The sequence below is a fragment of the Neoarius graeffei genome, chromosome 6 (genome assembly GCF_027579695.1).
Source record: "Neoarius graeffei isolate fNeoGra1 chromosome 6, fNeoGra1.pri, whole genome shotgun sequence".
Classification (NCBI taxonomy): domain Eukaryota; kingdom Metazoa; phylum Chordata; class Actinopteri; order Siluriformes; family Ariidae; genus Neoarius; species Neoarius graeffei.
In genome coordinates, this window is record NC_083574.1 from 44222289 (window position 1) to 44246328 (window position 24040).

General features: G+C 44.1%; 1 protein-coding gene across 2 annotated transcripts in view; it reads right to left on the bottom strand.

Moving 5' to 3' along the window:
* Window positions 1-985: 985 nt before the first annotated feature.
* ttc38 (tetratricopeptide repeat domain 38) overlaps window positions 986-24040 on the bottom strand; it is a 35920-nt gene continuing 12865 nt past the window's right edge. For both annotated transcript variants that reach the window (XM_060923696.1, XM_060923695.1), the window contains 9 exons: window positions 21653-21728; window positions 20580-20699; window positions 20428-20487; window positions 17119-17157; window positions 10977-11058; window positions 9670-9835; window positions 3367-3526; window positions 3197-3270; window positions 986-3078 (listed from right to left, as the gene is read on the bottom strand). In XM_060923696.1, the coding sequence (XP_060779679.1) occupies window positions 2991-3078; window positions 3197-3270; window positions 3367-3526; window positions 9670-9835; window positions 10977-11058; window positions 17119-17157; window positions 20428-20487; window positions 20580-20699; window positions 21653-21728 (865 nt within the window). In that variant the 3' untranslated portion in view covers window positions 986-2990. The remainder of the gene's footprint in view (window positions 3079-3196; window positions 3271-3366; window positions 3527-9669; window positions 9836-10976; window positions 11059-17118; window positions 17158-20427; window positions 20488-20579; window positions 20700-21652; window positions 21729-24040) is intronic.

The following is a 24040-nucleotide window of genomic DNA, read 5'->3' on the forward strand; positions in this document are numbered from 1 at the left end:
CAATACAAAAGCAATGCTGTTGAACAGAAACTGTGTATTTTATCTGTATTATTGAACTGCATTTCATGACAAATTCAGTGAACACATCAGCTCAATTTTTACATTTAAAGACCAATACTTTTTAAAGTGGTTGTTAACCATTAGTTTCATATTATCACATATTTTTATACACTCAGTCACAAGTTTTTGAACATTCTATAGTTTAGCATTTTTGTTTAAAATGTCCTCATTTTAAATACTAGAAAATTAGAATTTAATTTTTTTGGCACAACCTCAATCTAATTTTATTGGAAAAGGACAAAATCGAAAAGACAAATTAGACACTTGTAGCAAACTACACACTTATGTTTTACAGTTAATTCTAGCACTGTTTATGAGTCTTTTATTGATAGACTTATGGGGTTTACCCTCCGAGTGCACCTGCCTTTAATAAAGCACTTGTTTAAAGCTCAATTAGGATCCGAGAGTGAGCGGTTAATAAGTTCCATAAAAATTTTGTTTTCCTTATTAATTTGCTGTTCTGTAGCATCTTGTTTGGTCTGTGGCCATAATAATGATTAAGTAAGGACTAAATCACGGGACAGGCTTTTAAACCTTAGTGTGGGGTAACCACACCACTCCATTTTTTTGGCTATTTTCCAATAACAGCACAAAGAAGTTTATTCTTCTTATACTAGTTTTGTAATTTGCCAACATTCACATTTTTTTTAATTAAGGAATGACATATCATACTTTTATATTTGTTAATAATTAAATTTAATTCAAAAATTCAAGTTTGAGGTCGATAGTAAAATCGCAAACGCACACTTGCACGTTGTCACAAAAACATGAGTAACACAGGTCCCGATATTGACAGTGCGACATCGTGTGGCATACTGACACAAAAGTTACTGCTTGGTCCTGCCCATTTTGCCTCTTTTTGATCGCACTTCGTTAACTTTTGATTTGCTTTACAGCCAGAACTACTTTCAGAGGTGCGCTTGCAGAAAAGTAATCAACACTTTTTAATCAATTAGACTGGAAAATTCAACAGCTGTGTGTGTAATAAAACAAAAATCTCAGGTTGATAAAGTATTGAAACATATGTAAGGTTATTTAGCAGTAGCTGTAGTGGGAGAAGTAATAGTTGAAGGAATAAGTCTGTAGTGGATGTACTGATAGGGTGACCAGACGTCCCGGTTTTACCGGGACAGTCCCGATTTGGGGTTGTGTGTCCCGAGTCCCGACAAAAGTCTGTCGGGACACGGATATGTCCCGGTTTTCTGCATTTACTATTTTGATGAATTGACAGGAATCGCAAACTTCCCTGGTTACTGCCCCCTGGCCCTGTGACATGGGTGTTTATTTAGCCACATTATTCCAGACAACAGAACATGTTGCCATGCAACAATAAAATAAACATTAACTGGCACGAATGTTCTTTGTCGAGCAGCTAGCAGCAGTAACGCCACAGCAGTTATGCCGAAAAGAAAATGTACCTTTTCCAAAGGTTTACAGGGCACCTACCCCTTCCTCCGAGAGGTGCAGAACAATGCGCACGAAGCCTACTGCACACACTGTAAGTGCTTTGTTCTTGTACTGAGTTGGGTAGCCTATGTTGCAAATGCTGTGCGCTCCTGTGGGGGCTTTCCTCGGGCTGTCGCCCCTCTCCTCCTTTATTGCTGAGAGAGGCCCTTCATATAATCTTTTTTATTCACCTTGTTATCCCGAGATAACGACATAATTAATTCAGGATCTCGAGAAAACAACACAACTAATTAGAGATCTCGAGAAAACAAAACCGTTATTCCGAGATAACGACATAATTAATTCAGGATCTCGAGGAAACAACACTAATTCGAGATCTCGAGAAAATAAAACCGTTATTTCGAGGTCTCGAGAAAACAAAACAATTATTCCGTGATCTTGAGAAAACAAAACAATTATTTCATGATCTCAGCTGGATCACTGTATCTCCGTCGGTAGAGACGAAGCCGGGCCAGTCTTCTGCGGAGGTGCCGCGGACTAATTTTGAAATTATCCCTTATTAAAAGACTTAATGCAATCTCTCCCTGTGTCAACCCCTGATCAAAATATTGCCTTATTAGGTGATCGATTATTCCAGACATTCTAATGACCAAAGTTGCGTCTATACAGAATGAGAAATAGCCCCAAAGTCAGCATATCACAAGTCTCTTGGCGCACCTCAATGAACCATTTCTCAGCTGTTTACTCGAGATCATGAAATAACTCTTTTGTTTTCTCGAGATCACGGAATAACGGTTTTGTTTTCTCGAGAGCTCGAATTAGCTGTGTTGTTTTCTCGAGATCCTGAATTAATTATGTCGTTATCTCGGAATAACAAGGTGAATAAAAAAAGGATTATATGAAGGGCCTCTCGCGGCTTCCGTAGTATATATTCTCAAATCAATTGTCTCTTTTTTGTTTCTGTTTAACATACCATTCTGACAGTTTGGCCATATTGCTGTGTTGAACAGCTTGTTGCACCTTCCATTAAAGTGCTCACTTTTGTACACATCTTCTTGCTTTATTCATTCAGTTGTGGGGAATGGTTAGTAAGATTGATTCTGACCTAGGCTATGTTGAGGTCACATATCTACTTTTTAAGTTCATGCTATAGTGCATACAATTTTAGAGATATAGCCTACATGTGCATATGCATTCTTCTTGGTGTTCTCACAAACAGGTGAAATAAATCAGTTTAAATTTGGCCTATGGACATAGCCTGGCCTATTCTCAGCCATTACAAAATCTGTTGTCTGACCATAATTTAACTGATCTGTATACCACTATGCTACTAGATAACAAAATGCCTGTTTGTTTTATTTCATGTGAGATGTTGATAAATGTGAGCTTCAACAAAATGATAAGAGCACCTCTCTGAGTGTCACGTTTACGTAAAAAAAAGGTGTGAGAGCACGAGCATGGTCGTGCGCAAAAGTGTCCCAGTTTCAGACTAGGGAAATCTGGTCACCCTATGTACTGAGCAGTTACACATGTAGAGAGTGGGCTCTCTGGATGAGTCGGTCAGTGAGAGGGGAGTTCAGTCTCGCTGCATCTCTTTCAACCAGCAGGCACCTGGAAAAATTGGATTCAGATAAATACCCGGAAGGTGTGCTACAGAACAGTTAATTATGCATAACACTAGTGTGAGGTACCTATTTTGCAGATAATCAGGTTATGAGCTATGTATCACCTGGCAAATCTTTGATGATGTTTGTCTTGTGACTTCATTGCAGCATGGATAAGTAGCTGGTTGAAAACATCCCTCTTAAAAAAAAAAAATACAATAACACATGTCAACCAAATTATTGTATGTGGTATGGGGCACTAATATAGGGAAAACCAGGTTCTGGATGGCCTGACCTGTGCATCACTGCCACCTATCTGCGTGAAGCGATATCTTAATGGTTTAAGCAGCTCCACTGTCTTACTGTAGTTTCCTTTATCATATTCCACCATGGCCTGACACATGGGTAACCCAACAGTACTAGCAAGCTGGTGCTGATAGTTTTCCTCAGGATCTCTGTGAAAAGATCAGACAAAGCATCAGACCACAGGAAAAACAATTACAGATCATATTCATAGACAATTCTAAGCCAATACCCAGAATTATTCCAAAAATCAGTATTCCAGATTAACAGAGTTCACAGTCTTGTGTCTTCTCTTAAGTATCGTCCAAAAATGGTTCAACTTGTGTAACTTTTGGAAAAACTCAGCCAAAAGTCATTGCAGAGGACAGGATCATGTAAAATTTTTGCTCCCTGGAGAAATAATAACAATCTTGAACAGATGCTGCACTCTATAAGGACGTCTTCACCTCACATCACATTATAAAAAACACGCCACTCTTACAATTCACTCTCCCTGATCCTTGTTCATTTTCTTATTCTTCATCCACTGAATATCCATCCATCCATCCATCCATCTTCTGCTGCTTATCCAGGTCCGGGTTGCAGGGGTAGCAGCCTAAGCAGAGTTGCCCAGACCTCCCTCTCTCTGGCCACCTCCACCAGCACTTCCAGGGGAACACCGAGGCATTCCCAGGCCAGCTGAGAGATATAATCTCTCCAGTGTGTCCTGGGTCTGCCTTGGGGTCTCCTCCCAGTGGGATATGCCCAGAGAGCCTCCCTTGGGAGACGTCCAGGGGCATCCTAACAAGGTGCCCAAGGCACCTCAACTGACTCCTTTCGATGTGGAGGAGCAATGGTTCTACTTTGAGCCTCTCCCAAATGGCCGAGCTTCTCACCCTATCTCTAAGGGAGAGCCTAGCCACCCTGCGGAGAAAACCCATTTCGACCGCTTGTATCCACAATCTCATTCTTTAGGTCACTACCCATAACTTGTAACCATAGGTGAGAGTGGGAATGTAGATGGACCAGTAGGAATGTAGATGGACCAGTAGAGTTTTGCCTTTTAGCTCAGCTCTCTCTTTGCCACAACACTTCAAACTCTTCACCCTGTATACCCATGACTGTGTCTCCACCCAGGACAACACCATCATAAAATACGCTGATGACGCCACTATCCTGGAGCTCATCAAGGGGGGAGACGAGTCAGGGTACAGGACCTTGGTAAACAACATTCTTGTCTATGGAGAGGAGAACGACCTCATCCTCAACACAGACAAGACCAAAGAAATAATACTGGACTTCAGGACGAATCCTCCCCCTCTACAGCCTCTCATCATCAAAGGGACTGAGGTGGAGAGGGCCGACAGCTACAGATTCCTGGGACTGCAGGTTACATCTGACCTGAGCTGGACTCTTAACACCACAGCCACAGTGAAAAAAGCCCAGCAAAGGCTTTATTTCATCAGGCTGCTCAGGAAAGCTGATCTGAACCAACGCCCTCTCACCCTGGCCTACAGAGGACTGATAGAGAGCATCCTCACCACAAGCATCGCTGTCTGGTATGGTAACACCACACAGGCAGAGAGGAAGGCTCTGCAAAGAGTCATAAAGACTGAGGAGAGAGTCATAGGGACAAAACTTCCTTCCATGGGCTCTATATACGTGCAGCGTTGTCAGAAAAAAGCAGAGGGAATCATCAGAGACTCACTCCACCCAGCTCACTCTCTGCTCAGACACAAACACTGCACGTACAACTTGAGACGCAGCAGAGCGGACAGCATCATCACTCATAGAACACGGTTCTTCAACAGCTTCTTCCCTGCCACAGTCAGACTGATGGCAAAACAAAACTATTGAATAAGTGTAACAATAACCCATTACTACCTCACTTCACTTGTCATATGCAATATGTGATGTATTATTATCTGTGAAATAGGATTATGTGTTATATACCCTCTGATAAATGTGCAATATTCTAACTGTGCAATATCCCCACATAACTCTCATCCCCCTCCCAAAATGTACAATATTTCCATATAACTTTCCCCTCTTTTCATAATCCAGGAACAGCAATCAGGACTAGCCTTTTATTTTATTACTATTATTTAACATTTGCTCTCCCCTTTTGTTTAATACTTGTATTTTTTCTAATTTTGTATATATTACCATCTTTTTGTATAGTGCTTTATATTTTTATTATAAATGTTCTATTTCCTAATGTTTTTTTTTAAATAGTGTTTTATCTCCTAAACTGTTGATTCAGAGAGCCCTGCACAAAAACTCCAATGTGTCTGAACTGTTGGTTTATGCACAAATGGCAAATAAAATCTAATCTAACAGACCAGTTTAGCATCCGCATCACTGCTGATGCTGACCTGATCCGTCTGTCCAACTCCCACTCTCCCCTACCCTCACTCATAAACAAGACCCTGAGATACTTAAACTCTTCCACTTGAGGCAGCAAATCCCCCTGACCCAAAGTGGGCACCCTACCCGTTTCCGGCTGAGTACCATGGCCTCGGACTTGGAGGTGCTGATCCTCATCCCAGCTGCTTCACACTCAGCTGCAAACTGTCCCAGCGCCTGCTGGAGGTCACAGATTGATGAGGCCAATAGGACCACATCATCCACAAAAAGCAGAGACACGATCCTGAGGCCACCAAACCGGACACCCTCCGCCCCTTGGCTGCGCCTAGAAATTCTGTTCATAAAAGTTATGAACAGAACTGGTGACAAAGGACAGCCCTGGCGGAGTCCCACCTGCACCGGGAATGAGTCTGACTTACTGCCAGCAATGCAAACCAAACTCCTGCTCCAGTCATACAGGGACCGAATGGCCCACAGTAGTGGGCCACGAACCCCATACTCCTGAAGCAGCCCCCACAGGGCACCATGAGGGACACAGTTGTAAGCCTTCTCCAGGTCCACAAAACACATGTACAGTGGTGCTTGAAAGTTTGTGAACCCTTTAGAATTTTCTATATTTCTGCATAAATATGACCTAAAACATCATCAGATTTTCACACAAGTCCTAAAAGTAGATAAAGAGAACCAAGTTAAACAAATGAGACAAAAATATTATACTTGGTCATTTATTTATTGAGGAAAATGATCCAATATTACATATCTGTGAGTGGCAAAAAGTATGTGAACCTTTGCTTTCAGTATCTGGTGTGACCCCCTTGTGCAGCAATAACTGCAACTAAACATTTCCAGTAACTGTTGATCAGTCCTGCACACCGGCCTGGAGGAATTTTAGCCCATTCCTCCGTACAGAACAGCTTCAACTCTGGGATGTTGGTGGGTTTCCTCACATGAACTGCTCGCTTCAGGTCCTTCCACAACATTTCGACTGGATTAAGGTCAGGACTTTGACTTGGCCATTCCAAAACATTAACTTTATTCTTCTTTAACCATTCTTTGGTAGAATGACTTGTGCTTAGGGTCACTGTCTTGCTGCATGACCCACCTTCTCTTGAGAATTCAGTTCATGGACAGATGTCCTGATATTTTCCTTTAGAATTCGCTGGTATAATTCAGAATTCATCGTTCCATCAACGATGGCAAGCCGTCCTGGCCCAGATGCAGTAAAACAGGCCCAAACCATGATACTACCACCACCATGTTTCACAGATGGGAAAAGGTTCTTTTGCTGGAATGCAGTGTTTTCCTTGCTCCAAACATAACGCTTCTCATTTAAACCAAAAAGTTCTATTTTGGTCTCATCCATCCACAAAACATTTTTCCAAAAGCCTTCTGGTTTGTCCATGTGATCTTTAGCAAACTGCAGACGAGCAGCAATGTTCTTTTTGGAGAGCAGTGGCTTTCTCTTTGTAACCCTGCCATGCACATCATTGTTGTTCAGTGTTCTCCTGATGGTGGACTCATGAACATTAACATTAGCCAATGTGAGAGAGGCCTTCAGTTGCTTAGAAGTTACCCTGGGGTCCTTTGTGACCTCGCCGACTATTACATGCCTTGCTCTTGGAGTGATCTTTGTTGGTCAACCACTCCTGGGGAGGGTAACAATGGTCTTGAATTTCCTCCATTTGTACACAATCTGTCTGACTGTGGATTGGTAGAGTCCAAACTCTTTAGAGATGGTTTTGCAACCTTTTCCAGCCTGATGAGCATCAACAACGCTTTTTCTGAAGTCCTCAGAAATCTCCTTTGTTCATGCCATGATACACTTCCACAAACATGTGTTGTGAAGATCAGACTTTGATAGATCCCTGTTCTTTAAATAAAACAAGGTGCCCACTCACACCTGATTGTCATCCCATTGATTGAAAACACCTGACTAATTTCACCTTCAAATTATTTGCTAATCCTAGAGGTTCACATACTTTTGCCACTCACAGATATGTAATATTGGATCATTTTCCTCAATAAATAAATGACCAAGTATAATATTTTTGTCTCACTTGTTTAACTGGGTTCTCTTTATCTACTTTTAGGACTTGTGTGAAAATCTGATGATGTTTTCGGTCATATTTATGCAGAAATATAGAAAATTCTAAAGGGTTCACAAACTTTCAAGCACCACTGTAGACCAGTTGGGCAAACTCCCATGCACCCTCCAGCACCCTTGCAAAGGTAAAGAGCTGGAACAGTGTTCCATGACCAGGACGAAAACCACTTTATTCTTCCTGAATCCGAGGTTCGACTATCGACCAGACTCTCCTCTTCAGCACCCCAGCATAGGCTTTCCCTGGGAGGCTGAGAAGTGTGATCCCCCTATAGTTGGAACACACTCTCCAGTCCCCCTTTTTGAAAAGGGGGACCACCACCCCAGTCTGCCAATCCATTGGCACTGTCCCCAACTTCCATACAATGCTGAAGATGTGTGTCAGCCAAGACAGCCCAACAACATCCAGCGCCTTCAGGAACTCAGGGCAAATCTCATCCACCCCCAGAGCCAGGCTACTGAGGAGCATTTTAACCACCTTGGCAACCTTAGCCCTCGTGATGGGCGAGTCCTCCCAATTGCCTTCAGACTCCGCATCCTCCTCAGATGACATGAAGGTGGGATTGAGAAGATCCTCGAAGTATTCCTTCCACCGCTGGACGATATCCCCAGTTGAGGTCAACAGCACTCCATCCCCACTGTAGACAGCTGGAACAGAACACTGCTTCCCCCTCCTGAGCCACCAGATGGTTTGCCAGAATCTCCTCGAGGCCGACTGAAAGTTGCTTTCCATGATCTTGCCAAACTCCTCCCACACCTGAGTTTTTGCTTCAGCAACTGCCAGAGCCGCATTCCGCTTGGCCCATCAGTACCTGTCAGCTGCCTCTGGAGACCCACAGGCTAACCAAGCCTGATAGGACTCCTTCAGCTTGATGGCTCCCCTCAGCACAGGTGTCCACCACCGGGTTCAGAGATTACCACCACGACAGGCACCAACAACCTTGCAGCTGCAGCTCTGCACGGCCACCTCAGCAGTGGAGGTGCGGAACATGGTCCACTCAGACTCAATGTCCCCATCCATGTAGTTGAAGCTCTGCCAGAGGTAGCAGTTGAAGATCCGACAGACAGGAGCCTCCGCCAGATATTCCCAGCATACCCTCACTACATGCTTGGGCCTACCAGGTCTGTCTGGCATCCTCCCCCACCATCTGATCCAGCTCACCACCAGGTAGTGATCAGTTAACAGCTCTGCTCCTCTCTTCACCTGAGTGCCCAAGACATATGGTCGCAGATCAGACGAAACGACTACAAAGTCGATCATCGATCTACGCCCTGGAGTGTCCTTGTGCCACGTGCACTTATGGACACTCTTATGCTCGAACATGGTGTTCGTTATGGACAAACCATGCAGGGCACAGAAGTCCAACAACAGAACACCACTCGGATTCAGATCGGGCAGGCAGTTCCTCCCAATCACACCCCTCCAGGTCTCATTGTCATTGCCCACGTGAGCATTGAAGTCCCCCAGTAAAACAATGGAGTCCCCTCGTGGTGCACTGTCTCGCACCCCACTCAAGGACTCCAAGAAGGCCAGGTACTCTGAATTATCACTTGGCACATAAGCACAAATGACAGTCAGAGACCCTTCTCCGACCTGAAGGCGCAGGGAAACTACCCTCTCGTTTACTGGGGAGAATTCCGATGTTTATTCAGTCTACTGAATAAAATCATGAAAAGATGCTGAACATGGAATCACGGTCAGGGTAAATTTTAGTCTTGAGTTGAGAGCTGTTCCTCAACATGTAGAGACACTCAAAGTTCTCACTCTCACACCCAGTGCATGGGTTCTCTAGATAACCCCACAAACCTCCACGTTATTTGTTGGCATGTACGTGAAAAGTAACTCACTTTGCCAGCTCTCGTAGGCTCTCCACCAGTCGCTGTGTGATTCCTGTTTCCTTGCAGCCCAAAGACACCATAAGGAAGTGCAGGTCATTAAAGAGAAGAGTATGGTCCTCAGAGTGGGGCTCAGTCACCAGCAACAGCTCCCGGTAACGCTCTTTCACAGTCACACCTGCAGTGGAAGTACACACATGGTAATGTGATCATATTTCTACTCACAAGTCAGCATATAAAGTCATGACAAGCAAGGGCTTTCTGTAGAAATGGCCTATGATCAGACCTCAGGCCAAAAATCAATAATTATTGGGGGGAAAAAAAAAACACCCCACAACTATAAAATATACATTATTCACAATGATTTGAATTTCTGACTGAGAACATTTTTTAAACTGTTTTATTTAAAATGCTTTTGGGTATAAATACGAAGTTTCACACGTAAAATTCCTTTGACATGCAAGCCATCAGAGGGTGGCATGGTGGTGTAGTGGTTAGCACTGTCGCCTCACAGTAAGAGCGTTCTGGGTTCGAGCCCAGTGCTTTCTGTGTGGAGTTTACATGTTCTCCTCGTGTCTGTGTGGGTTTCCTCCAGGTTCCCCCACAGTCCAAAGACGTGGTTAGGTTAACATGGGGCAGACATGGCCTGAAGGTTGGGCTGAAGTGCTCTTGAGCAAGGCACCTAACCCCCAACTGCTCCCCAGGCACAGTAGCATAGCTGCCCACTGCTCTGGGTATTTGTGTGTGTGTTCATTGCTCACTTGTGTGTGCATGTGTGTGTTCACTGCTTCAGATGGGTTAAATGCAGAGGAGGAATTTCACTGTGCTTAAGTCTGTGGTTGAGTGTACATGTGATAAATAAAAGGCTTCTTCTTCTTAAATTATTTTTATTGGGTTTTATTGGTTATAGCTACATAGGACCAAAACTACATAGAAAGACAGGATTAAAATCCAACTTTTGGGCCATGCACATCATTATGATGTTTGGGGGAAATTGTGAGTACATACAATTAAAAAAAAAAAAAAAAAAACTGACAGCCACTATAAAATATGGTGGTGCATCACTGATGTTTTGGTGTCTTTCTGGCTAATGGGACAGGGCCTCTTGTGAAAACTAAGTATGAGGATATACATATAAAAAGTATGCCACATTGCATGTATTACTTACGTCATATATTGCCCAATTTCATGAAGAGTGCCAGTAATTCTAGGGTTAACTTCACATACTGTAGACTATGCAATGACATGATACATTCACACACTGTTTCCATCAGAGATAGAAATATTGTAGCATTTTTCATATTCAGAGGATGTCTCACCCTCCATTTCCAGCCTGTAGAGCAGTGAACAGGCATCCACTGTGTCCAGCATGGCTCCTGATTTTACACCGCGACGGGACACCTGGAATGTTCACGAGACTAATAAATCATACTGCATGGACTGCATTTTAAGCTGTCATACAGTAGAACTGTGAAATATTTAAAATATTATAGAAACATAATTATATCAATATAAAAAATTAGTGATGCCAATAAGAGTGAAATTCAGTTATAGATTGCATCAGTGTTTTTTACGAGGATATAACGGTGCATTGATTTGATTCCTCTGTTAGGACTTGGACTGTTTTGGCCTCTAGAGGCCGCTGTTATTTCCTTTTCGTGTCATATTTATTTTGGCCTCTAGAGGCCGCCACTGTTCCTGTATTTTGTGTTGGTTTTTTTTTGTTAATTGCCTGTTAGTCCTAATTATCTTCACCTGTGTCCTTAATTAGTTTGTGTATTTATACCCCTGAGTTCAGTCCTCTTGTCACGGAGTCTTTGTGCTGTTATGTTTATCTCCAGTTTCCTTTGTACTGTGTTCTTGGTTTTGCACTTTGCTTTCTTTTGGATTTAGTAGTGACTGTTTTTGGATCTTCTGAGCTTTTGCATTTTTGCCTTTTCCTTTTTGGACCTTAAACTTTTGATATTTTATTTTTCCCTTTGTCTTCCCAGTGTTAGATTATACTCTTTGTTGTTTTTTGTTTTGCCCTGTATATAGTGTATATAGTATAAATAAACCTTTTGATTCTTTTTCTACTTCCGCCTCACGCCTCTGCATTTGAGTCATCCCCCTGGTGGCCTAGTGGGGGTTTGCTGGATCATCACACCAATGAACCAGGTTCGAATCCCAGCAAAACCCTAACAGAAAGACTCCGTCATGACCGACTCAGCAGAGGCTGCTTCAACTGTCTACCCGGCCAACCTTCAGGGAATTATGGCAGCTTTGACACGCTTCGGAGCGACCATGGACGCTCATGGACGTACGCTCACCAGCCAACGTGAGGCCCTTGCTCGCCACGAGGAACTGCTTCAGCAAATTGGGAAAACCCTGGCACAGCTGACATCTCTGCCTGCATCTCCTGCTCCTGATCCAGTTCCTGCTCCTGATCCAGCTCCCACTCCTGCTCCAGTGCCTCCTGCCATGCTGCCTTCTTCACCTCGCGAACCCAGCCTTCCTGCACCACAGAGGTATGACGGCAAGCACAGTGAGTGCCGAGAGTTCCTTACCCAGTGTCAACTCACCTTTGAGCTTCAGCCTACCACCTACACTACGGATCGCCGCAAGATTGCCTTTGTGATCACCTTATTAGCTGGTAAGGCGCGAGCCTGGGCTACTGCTATCTGGCAAAGACAGGGACCTGAGTGCTTTGATTTCCAGCTGTTTTCTGAAGAGATGCTTCGGGTCTTCGATCAGGCAGACATCAGTACCGACGCAGCCCGAAAGCTCATGTCCATCCGGCAAGGAGGAAGCGTCGCAGATTACGCCATCTCGTTCCGAACACTCGCAGCAGTAAGTGGATGGAACGAGACTGCCCTGGTGTCAGCCTTCCACCATGGTCTGTCTGACCCCATCAAGGATGGTCTGGCCTCTATTGGATGCCCAAGTGACCTCGAAACCCTCATCTCACATGCTATTCGTCTGGACAACAGGATGAGAGAACGCCACCAAGCCTTGAGCCCCCCCAGCCTCCCTACCTCTACCTGGAGACAGTCTACCTCCTTCAGTGACTGTCCAGAACCCATGCAAGTGGGTCGTACTCGCCTCTCCGCATCTGAGAGGGAGCGCAGAAGGAGGGACAAGTGCTGCATCTACTGTGGCAAGCCTGGTCACTTCCGAGCATCATGTCCCGAACTCTTGGGAAAAGGACCGCCCCGTCCAGCCGAGGGAGGGTTGTGACGAGGCCTACCCTCTCTCCCGGACTCCCTGGTCAAGGAATCTACATCCCGGTCTCCATCTCCTGGGGTGAGTCTGTCCACTCTTGTCAAGCTTTGATAGACTCAGGGGCGGCTGGGAACTTTATGGATATTCACTTCGCCCAAAGCATCAATATACCTACTGCACCTCTTGAAGTCCCTCTGTCTGTGTCTGCCCTCGATGGCCAAGCGTTAGGTGATGGAAGAGTCACCCAAGTTACTTCTCCAGTCTTCCTCCAGTCTCAAGGTCACAAGGAAGAAATATCCCTGCACCTGATTCCTTCACCTGAGTTCCCAGTTATTCTAGGCCTTCCTTGGCTTATTCGCCACAACCCTCGCATAGACTGGGTAACAAGCCAGGTTGTGGAATGGGGCCCTGCATGCCATGCCTCTTGTCTGCTCTCTAGCTCTCCTGTGTCTCCTGCCGAGCCCCCTGATCTCACCGAGTTATCTCAAGTTCCCACAGAGTACTGGGATCTCAAGGAAGTATTCAGCAAGAGCAGGGCCGCCGTTCTTCCTCCGCACCGGGCCTACGACTGTGCCATCGACTTGCTCCCTGGGACTACCCCTCCTCGTGGCAGACTGTTTTCCCTCTCTCAGCCAGAACGCAAGGCTATGGAGGAATACCTCAAAGACGCCCTGGTCTCTGGGTTCATTCGACCCTCCACCTCACCTGCTGGTGCCAGCTTCTTCTTTGTCGGCAAGAAGGATGGGGGGCTTCGACCATGTATTGACTACAGGGGCCTGAACAAGATCACTGTGCGCAACCGATATCCCCTTCCACTGATGTCCACTGCTTTCGACCTGCTCCAAGGCGCCACCGTCTTCACCAAGTTGGACCTACGGAACGCATACCACCTCATCCGTATCCGACAGGGAGACGAGTGGAAGACTGCCTTTAACACCCCGTCTGGGCACTACGAATACCAGGTGATGCCCTTCGGACTCACCAACGCACCAGCTGTTTTTCAGGCCCTAATCAACGACGTCTTAAGGGACATGATCAACCTGTACGTCTTTGTCTACCTCGATGACATCCTTATCTTTTCCAAGACCATGCAGGAGCACCGCCACCATGTCCGCCAGGTTCTCCAGAGGCTGCTACAGAACAATCTGTTCGCCAAGGCCCAGAAATGTGAATTTCATGTTCCCGAGGTCTCCTTTCTGGGATTTATTGTACGGACAGGCCAACTCCAAATGGACCCTGCCAAGACCCTGGCCGTCCGGGACTGGCCTACTCCCAAGTCCGTTAAGGAGGTTCAGCGGTTCTTAGGATTCACTAACTTCTACCGCAAGTTCATCAGGAACTTCAGTTCTGTGGCAGCACCCATGTCAGACCTCACCAAAGGGACAGGTGGATCTTATGGCTGGTCTCCTCAGGCAGAAAAGGCGTTCAAAGACCTCAAGGCCCGCTTCTGCACGGCACCCATTCTGGTCCTCCCGGACACCTCCCAACCATTCATCGTGGAGGTGGACGCCTCGGACAGTGGTGTCGGCGCGGTACTCTCTCAACGTTCGGAAGGAAAGCTGCACCCCTGCGCTTACTTCTCCCACCGCCTGAGTCCTGCGGAGTCCCGGTACGATGTGGGGGATCGAGAACTGTTAGCGGTCAAACTGGCCCTTGAGGAGTGGAGGCACTGGCTGGAGGGAGCGCAACATCCATTCCTGGTTTGGACTGACCACAAGAACCTGGAGTACCTCCAGCAAGCCAAGAGACTGAACCCTCGACAGGCTAGGTGGGCCCTATTTTTCAGTCGGTTTGACTTCACCCTCTCGTACCGTCCCGGCTCCAAGAACACCAAACCTGACGCACTGTCCAGGCTGTTCTCTGCCACTAACAGGGAGAATGAAGTCGGGCCTATTATCCCGGTGTCCCGGATTGTGGCCCCTGTCCGCTGGGGTATTGAGGAGGCTGTTCGACGAGCCCAACGCCAGGACCCCGGTCCTGGGACGGGGCCACCGGGCCTCTTGTACGTCCCACATCAAGCCCGGGCCAAGGTTCTCCAGTGGGGTCACTCTTCCCCTCTCACCGCCCACCCGGGAGCTCGGAGGACCCTGGACTTCCTGAAAAGACGCTTCTGGTGGCCTAACATGGAGCAGGAAGTAAGGTCATTTGTCCTGTCCTGTGAGGTTTGCACCAGAACCAAGAACCCACGACAGCGTCCCCAGGGTCTCCTGCATCCTCTGACCATTCCCCGGCGTCCCTGGTCCCACGTGGCAGTCGACTTCATCACGGGTCTCCCTGAGTCACAAGGTAACATGGTCATTTTGGTCATTGTTGACAGATTCTCCAAGGCCTGCCGCTTCATACCTCTGTGCAAACTCCCCTCTGCTCTTGAAACAGCGAAACTTATATTTAATCATGTCTTCCGAGTCTTTGGTCTTCCACAGGACATCGTCTCAGACCGAGGGCCCCAGTTCTCCTCCCGAGTGTGGCACGGGTTCTGCAAGGTCATCGGAGCCACTGCCAGCCTCTCCTCTGGGTTTCACCCACAGTCCAATGGTCAGACGGAGAGGCTCAACCAGGACCTGGAAACCACCCTGCGAGGCCTGGCTATGGATAACCCGACATCATGGAGCACCTGGCTGCCATGGGCAGAGTACGCCCACAACACTCTGCAGTCATCGGCCACCAAGCTGTCGCCATTCCAGTGCCAATTCGGGTTCCAGCCACCTCTGTTCCCGGACCAGGAGGAGGACGCGGGGGTGCCCTCGGTCAACCAATATGTGAGACGGTGTCGCAAGACCTGGAGCAAGGTCAGGAAGACCCTCATACAGACCTCCAGAACCAACCAGACTCAGGCCAACCGCCACAGAAGACCTGCACACACTTTCCGCCCTGGGCAGCGGGTTTGGCTGTCCACTAAGGACCTTCCGCTGCGGGTGGAGAACTGCAAGCTTGCTCCTCGTTACATTGGCCCCTTCAAGGTGGTGCGCAGGGTGAACCCTGTCTCCTACCGGCTCCAGTTGCCCCGGACTCTGAGGATCAACCCCACTTTCCATGTTTCCCTGTTGCGGCCTGTACTGACGTCTACGTATGCCCCTGCCCCTAGGAACCCCCCACCCCCCCGCATCTTCCAGGGGCAGACTGTGTTCACTGTGCATCGCCTGCTTGACTCCCGCCGGGTCCGCGGCGGGTTGCAATATCTGGTGGACTGGGAGGGCTATGGTCCTGAGGAGCGCTGCTGGGTTCCTGCTCGGGATGTCCTGGATAAAGAACTGTGTCGGGACTTCCATTCGGCCCATCCGGATCGCCCTGGGAACGTCAGGAGACGCTCCTAGAGGGGGGGGGTCCTGTTAGGACTTGGACTGTTTTGGCCTCTAGAGGCCGCTGTTATTTCCTTTTCGTGTCATATTTATTTTGGCCTCTAGAGGCCGCCACTGTTCCTGTGTTTTGTGTTTTTTTTTTTGTTAATTGCCTGTTAGTCCTAATTATCTTCACCTGTGTCCTTAATTAGTTTGTGTATTTATACCCCTGAGTTCAGTCTCCAGTTTCCTTTGTACTGTGTTCTTGGTTTTGCACTTTGCTTTCTTTTGGATTTAGTAGTGACTGTTTTTGGATCTTCTGAGCTTTTGCATTTTTGCCTTTTCCTTTTTGGACCTTAAACTTCTGATATTTTATTTTTCCCTTTGTCTTCCCAGTGTTAGATTATACTCTTTGTTGTTTTTTGTTTTGCCCTGTATATAGTATAAATAAACCTTTTGATTCTTTTTCTACTTCCGCCTCACGCCTCTGCATTTGAGTCATCCCCCTGGTGGCCTAGTGGGGGTTTGCTGGATCATCACACCAACGAACCAGGTTCGAATCCCAGCAAAACCCTAACATCCTCAAAAGTCACAAATACATTTTGTCATAATACGGTGGACCAATACAACTGAAACTGGCACTTTTAAATAAATAAATAAAAAAAAAACACACACACACGTTGATGTAACGAACATCATTTGTGTGGAAACCGACACTGGTGGTCAATCTTCATTTGAAAACAAGCGTAAATGCACCTTATCAGGACACAATACAAAGATGCATGAAAGGATTTGTTCTCATAGTTCCTACCCTCAGAATAAAACCCAAGTCATTAAATGTTTAATTTCTTCTAGCTTTTTTACATTCTATATGAAACATACTTTTGCTTTTACCACTCCCTGGGCTGCACACACACAACTCAAGACAATATTAATGCTCGTTAGTACATACATAGCCATGAGTAATCTTTAGACCACTAACCTGCTCATCAAAGATTTTCAATGCGGCTTCATAGTCTCCCTGAAGAACACAAGACACCGTAATACAGAACATGAAAAGCAACCATTTAAAACTGCACATACACCGCAAATGAAAAATTCATTAACTTTAACATGTGTGTTTCACATATTTGTAGAGGCCTGGGAAAACATGGTCAGATTTGGAGATTTACTGAGATATATTACACACACACACACACACACACACTCATTCTGAAAACTGACTTTCCTGAAATTAAGTGTCTGAGTTGCACATCTCAATTACAAGTAAAGTTATAGCATTTTAAATTCGGTTTACTCCTAAAAGTAAAAATTAGGAAAACTGTCGTTTAAAGATGCCATTACATTATCTATATATAGAAAAAAATGTCCTGCCAAATTTTATAGAACTGTACCACGTTTTCAATAGGAAAATCACACTTAGTTAGCAAGGCTTTAAACATCCTAATACAAGCTGACTGTACATATTTACCGCCAAGTTCAAAAACCAAATCCTTATCTAATATCTTTGCAGGCAGAAAGTCAAAGCAAGATTAAACAGAAACCTATATAAAAGCAATCCACTTCGTTCTGGTAAAATATATTAATGTCTAGAGTAGAGATGTGAACGTATATCATTGGCAGAAAAGCTCACATTTTTTGGCTGTTTTCCTAATTTAGCTGTAGTGACATTAGATGGGACATCCCAGATACTTTGCCTTATACTTCTTTATTACAGTGCCAAGCAAGCTTTGCCAAGCATTACCATACACAAATCACTGATAGAAAACACCTCAGGTGTTCCTTATAAAGAGATCAGCAGTTTCTGAAATACTCAAACCAGGGTTCAGGTCAGGGGACTGAGATGGCCATAGCAGAAGCTTGATTGTGTGGTCAGTGAACCATTTTTGTGTTGATTTGGACATAAGCTTCAGATCATTGTCCTGCTGGAAGATCCAATGACGAGCCAGTTTTAGTTTCCTGGTAGAGGCAGCCAGATTCTGATTTAAAATGTCCTGGTATTTCATGGAGTCCATGATGCCATGTACTCTAACAAGGTTTCCAGAGCCTCTGGAGCAAAACATCATAGAACTTCCACCATATTTTACAGTTGGGATAGAGTTATTTTCATTATAGACATCCTTCTTTACACACCAAACCCAACTTGAGTGTTTATTGCCAAAAAGCTCTATTTTTGGTCTATCAGACCATAGAACACAGTTCCAGTCAAAGTTGTAGTAGAGTTTCACAAACTTCAGGCATTTATGTTTGTGGATAACTGACAGAAAAACGCTTTTCTTCTGGGAGACCTTCCAAATAATCTGTTGGTATGAAGGTCACGTCTGATGGTGATTTTGGAGACTTGAAAATCTAAAGACTTTACTTTTTCTTGTAATTCACCTGCCTTGTGGATTTTTTTTTTTGCCTCTCTTACCCTCCTCTTCTCTGTATATGGAGGCAAAATAAACTTGGGTCCTCTTCCAGGTAAGTTTGTAACAGTTCCAGTTGGTGTCCATTTTATTATTGCCATAACGGTAGAAAAATTCATTTTCATGTGAGTAGCTATGTTTTATAACCATTCCCTGACTTATGAAGGTCAACATACTTCTCCCTCATTTGGTTTGTATGTTCATCTTTCCCATGTTGATGGATGACAAAGGGAATTTGGCCTTCGTGTCACCTCATTTGTTCCCCAGTTAATCAGGAACTCATGGATTACAGCTTAAAAGTTCCTGCACACTCCATCCATCCATCCCTCCATCCATTATCTGTAGCCGCTTATCCTGTGCAGGGCCGCAGACAAGATGGAGCCTATCCCAGCTGACTATGGGTGAGAGGCGGGGTACACCCTGGACAAGTCGCCAGGTCATCGCAGGGCTGACACATAGAGACAAACAACCATTCACACTCATGGTCAGTTTGGAGCCACCAATTAATCTAACCTGCATGTCTTTGGGGGAAACCGGAGCACCCGGAGGAAACCCACGCAGACATGGGGAGAACATGCAAACTCCACACAGAAAAGGCCCTCGTCAGCCACTAGACTCGAACCCAGGACCTTCTTGCTGTGAGGTGACCGTGCTAACCACTACACCATTGTGCCACCCCCTGCACACTCAAATCAATTAAAAAATGTACAATTTAAATGGGAAACATGCTTCAGTTACCTTGTGTTCACTATAATTTCCAGGGGTGCCAATAACTGTGGCACGTGTTTTTGTTGAAAATAATTATTTCTTGACGAGGGATTTGTTTTTCTCTGAATAAATTTATTTCAATTAAAGGCTGGATTTTTTTTCTTTTTTTTCAGTGTGAAATGAAGCAACTTCACCAAAAGGTGGATTTTTTCTAACTCTTTTACTAATCTTTACAAGGGGGACCAATAATCGTGGAGGGCTCTCCACACACACACACACACACACACACACACACACACCCCTACTCATTCATAGGTTTTTCTGCATTTTGACCATTTCTACTGTCAGGCATAAGAATTTCATTGTACAAGTGGACATGTCCTTACTGTGCATATGACAATGAACACTTTGAAACAGAGTTATATAAAAGCAAAAAGTGAGTGTATTCAGGCAAACGGGCAGACAAATCCAGAATGTGAGACAAAATCACAATTGACAATCAGGCAAGGTTCAGGTGAGGAACAAACAAGATATCAGAGGCAAAAGGGCAAAGTCCAAAAATACAAACAAGGTCAAAACCAGAATAAACAGTGACGCAATCAAAGGCTTGGTAAAGTCAGACCAACAGAACTGAGCATTTACTTCGTGAGGTGCATGTGCAGCGAGTGTGCATATATCGTGTGCTGTGGGGATAGAGTCCAATAAGTAATCAGGTGACTGAGCGGTGAGATGTGTGCTGGGTGCTGTAGTCCATGGCAGCCATGTTTAGAGGCTGCTGTGATTTGTGGGAAATGGAGTTCTCAGTGTTGGCAGGTGCATACATGACCTCTACATTGTACATGACACTCACACTGCTTGCTGTGAAGCAACGGTGCTAACTACTCCACCATTGTGACACACTTTATTACTTATCCAGATGTATAAATACTGTTTTGCCCATTTGTGTAGGTTGTCCATTATTTAAACAGGAATTAAATTAATTGAATTTAACGTGGAGATGTGACTGTAATTTCCCAGACTCAAAGAGGACGACTTCATGTATATGCAGTGTGTTCAAGAACACATTTAATCTGTTACACTGTCCTCCTGGCTACACTTCATGATATACATGTGCTTCATTACATACAATGCAGAAATAGCTACCATAACTGAAGACTGTCATTATGAAAACTTACCTTCTCAATGTGATAAAGTGCCCAATGCCAGTAGTTGTGGCATGCCAACATGTCACACACCTTTAGAATGAAAGACAGGAGTTTAATGGAAACTGGAAAAGATTTCATAAATGTCACATGTGTTGATGTCGTACGCAAACTTAAATACAGACCATCCAGTCTTTCTCAGTGGAGGCCATGAACTTCAGCCCCTTCTCTATTTCGGCCTTCATCTCATAGACATGAGCTACAGAATGGACACACCAGCCATCCTCACGAGTTAAAGCAAGACCCTAGAGATGTGCCAGCGAGACAGATTATCTCAGAAACGTAGACTTAAATAATATAAAACATTTATGCAATGCATAGAATGGATTTGATTTTGCAAATAATTTATAGTTTAAAGCTACAGGATGTAAGATTTTGATACTTTACCATTTCCTGGTGTTATTGTAAGCTACTTAAAGAAAACTCTTGGTTGTCCTGCACTCTCATCCTTGCACATGCTAATCTCACAGCTGTGGTTGCAAACATTTAGATAAGATTTGAGGCTGTGTTCCAAACTGCAGAATAAACTCGACCAACGTTAATGCATTTTGCTTTTTAACCTGTGTGTTTTCTTCTGCAGCTTGAAAAAAAAAGGATAATAAAAACACATCACACAAGCAGAAGGCTCAAACCAGTCATCCTCGTCCAATGTAATGGAAATACAAAAATATGGAAATTCACTCACACATTATTTACTACCCATACGTTTTCTAACTCATAGGTAACTGGGTAATAATACAAACTCGACAACAAGAATAAACTGCATATCATCTATAAGTTCATTGGCTTCTAACCAAATTAGACAGAATAAACAAACTGGCTCTCCAGCTATCTCATTTTCTCTCTCCTGATCCTACCATTCATACTTCTTTTGTGTCTGGTGTTGACATGATAGAACAAAGGTCCTATCAATTATGACTGGATGCCCTGACATAGCACAGACCGCGAGTTTATGAGTTTATTACAGGATTGTCAGGCTGACTCACAGCCACTCAGGATCATCATATAACACGAGATCTTTCTCTCCCTTGACTCACTCACTCATTATTTTTTCAATTTACTTACTAAACAAACATCTTACCCATTGTAGCTTTAATGAAATATAACATGATAAAGCCACAGCAACTATGTCTGACATATGATCTATTGAAAATGTATTACAAAACTTTTTGCTGGTTGTTCAGAGAAACATGATTACCTCCTTTGCTACTTTCTCAGCTTGGTCATAGAAACGAGTTTCAAGAAGTCCAAATGAATACAGGCCTTTGAGATAACTAAAGGCAAACACAGGGGTGCATTTATTAAGAATATAGACTGAAAAGCCGACAGATGTGAATGGTAAACGTAATGCATTATATGGCCAAAAGTATGTGGACTCCTAACCACCACATCTATACAGTAGCAGTCAAAAGTTTGGACACCCCTACTCATTCATAGGGTTTTCTGCATTTTGACTATTTTCTATGTCGTAGAACAATACTGAAGACATCAAAACTATGAAATAACATATGGAATTGTGTAGTAAACAAAACAAGTGTTAAAATACATTTCATATTTTAGATTCTTCAACGTAGCCAGCGTTTACCTTGACGACACTTTGTACACTTGATGATGCATTATCTTAACCAGCTTCATGAGGTAGTCACCTGGAACGCTTTTCAATTAACAGGTTTGTCTCGTCAAAAGTTAATTAGTGCAATTTCTTGCCTTCTTAATGCGTTTGAGATCAAACAGTAAATAGTAAATAATAAAAATACAAGTCAAGTTTATTTCTATAGCGCTTTTAACAATAGACATTGTTGCAAAGCAGCTTTACAGAATTTTTATGACTTTAAACATGAGCGAATTTTATCCCTAATTTATCCCCAATGAGCAAGCCTGTGGAGACGGTGGCAAGGAAAAACTCCCTCAGACGACATGAGAAAGAAACCTCGAGAGGGACCAGACTCAAAAGGGAACCCATCCTTATTTGGGTGATAACAGACAACGTGATTATAACATTTTTAACAGTTTTAACATGAAGTCTGTTTCGTTGATGTTGTAACTCTTCATTGATGGAAACTTGAGTGCAAAACTGTTCATGACAGCTGCAGTCCTAAAGTTAGCAAGTCAACTGTAGTCCTCAGCCATAAGAGCATTACTGTAAGTGTCCAGAGCATCTTCCAAGTGCGACTTTCAACTGTCCATATGAGGCCGTCTTCCACAGGAACGACAGCCTGTGTACTATTTATACAGTAAATAGCCCTGTTCCACAAGTGTAGTAATCCATCTTATGCCAAGAACTGATCAATGAAGTAAAGAAAAACGACGTCCATCGTTACTTTAAGACATGAAGTGTCTTTTAATTAATAAAAATAAAAGAAAAAACACTGAATTTGTCATGCTCCGCCCCGGACATCCACTCCGGAGATTACGGATCTCCCAAGTCAGTGCCGATCCGGATCCAGGACGGGAATTCCATCTCAACTGAACTCACTTCCTGGTTTTCACCACTGGATATTTAAACGCCGTTCTCAGACTTCGCCAGAACGTCTCGTTTTGCTTCTCTAGCCATTTCTGTGCCTCATTGTGTTTCATGGTTTTTCTCTCTAGCTTATTTTTCTAGTTCATGGTTTTTTGCACCAAGTGTTTTTTTCTGGTTCATGGTTTGACTCTAGCGCTTATTCTTGTTCATGTTTTTTTGCACTAGCATTTTTGCCCTTGCCTGTCTTGTGTTTTTGTCAATTTTTTTGTCTTTTTTTCCCCCGGACTATTTTTGCCATTTGCGTTTTTGTCCTGTTTGTTTACCTTTTTGCCACGCCCTTTTTTCCCTGGATTAAATCACCTTATTTATTGGATTACTGTTGGTGTTCTGCTTTTGGATCCTTATCTCACCACACCTCCACCACCCCTAACAGTAGATGTGTCCAAACTTTTGACTGGTACTGTAAATGGGTCAATATTGTCCAGCCTTTGTATGATGTACAGTAGCACTAAAAAGTTGCCTTTACTGGAACTAAAGAGCCCCAAATCTGTTCCAGTGTGACAATGCCACTGTGCATAAAGCAAGGTCCAAAATGACATGGTTTGCTGAGGTTATTATAGAAGAACTCGAGTGACCTGCAGAGAACCATGATTCTAACTGCATGCCAGGCTTTCTCATCCAGTATCAATGCCTATCTTCACTAATGCTCTTGTGGCTTAATGAACACAAATTCATACAGCTATGCTCCAAAATCTACTGGAAAGCCTTCCCTGATGAATATAGGCTTTTATAGCCACAAAACAGGGGCTAAATCTATATAACAGGATGTTCAACAAGCACATAAGAGTGATTTTTTTTTTTTTTTGCAGCAGAGCCTTTTCTTACAAAGCCCTGCAGTTATGGAACAGCCTTCCAAATAGTGTTCGGGACTCAGATGCAGTCTTAGTGTTTAAGTCCCAGCTGAAAACATATCATTTTAGTCAAGTCTTTTGTTAATAGCTTTGTATTACAACCCCGATTCCAAAAAAGTTGGGACAAAGTACAAATTGTAAATAAAAACGGAATGCAATAATTTACAAATCTCAAAAACTGATATTGTATTCACAATAGAACATAGACAAC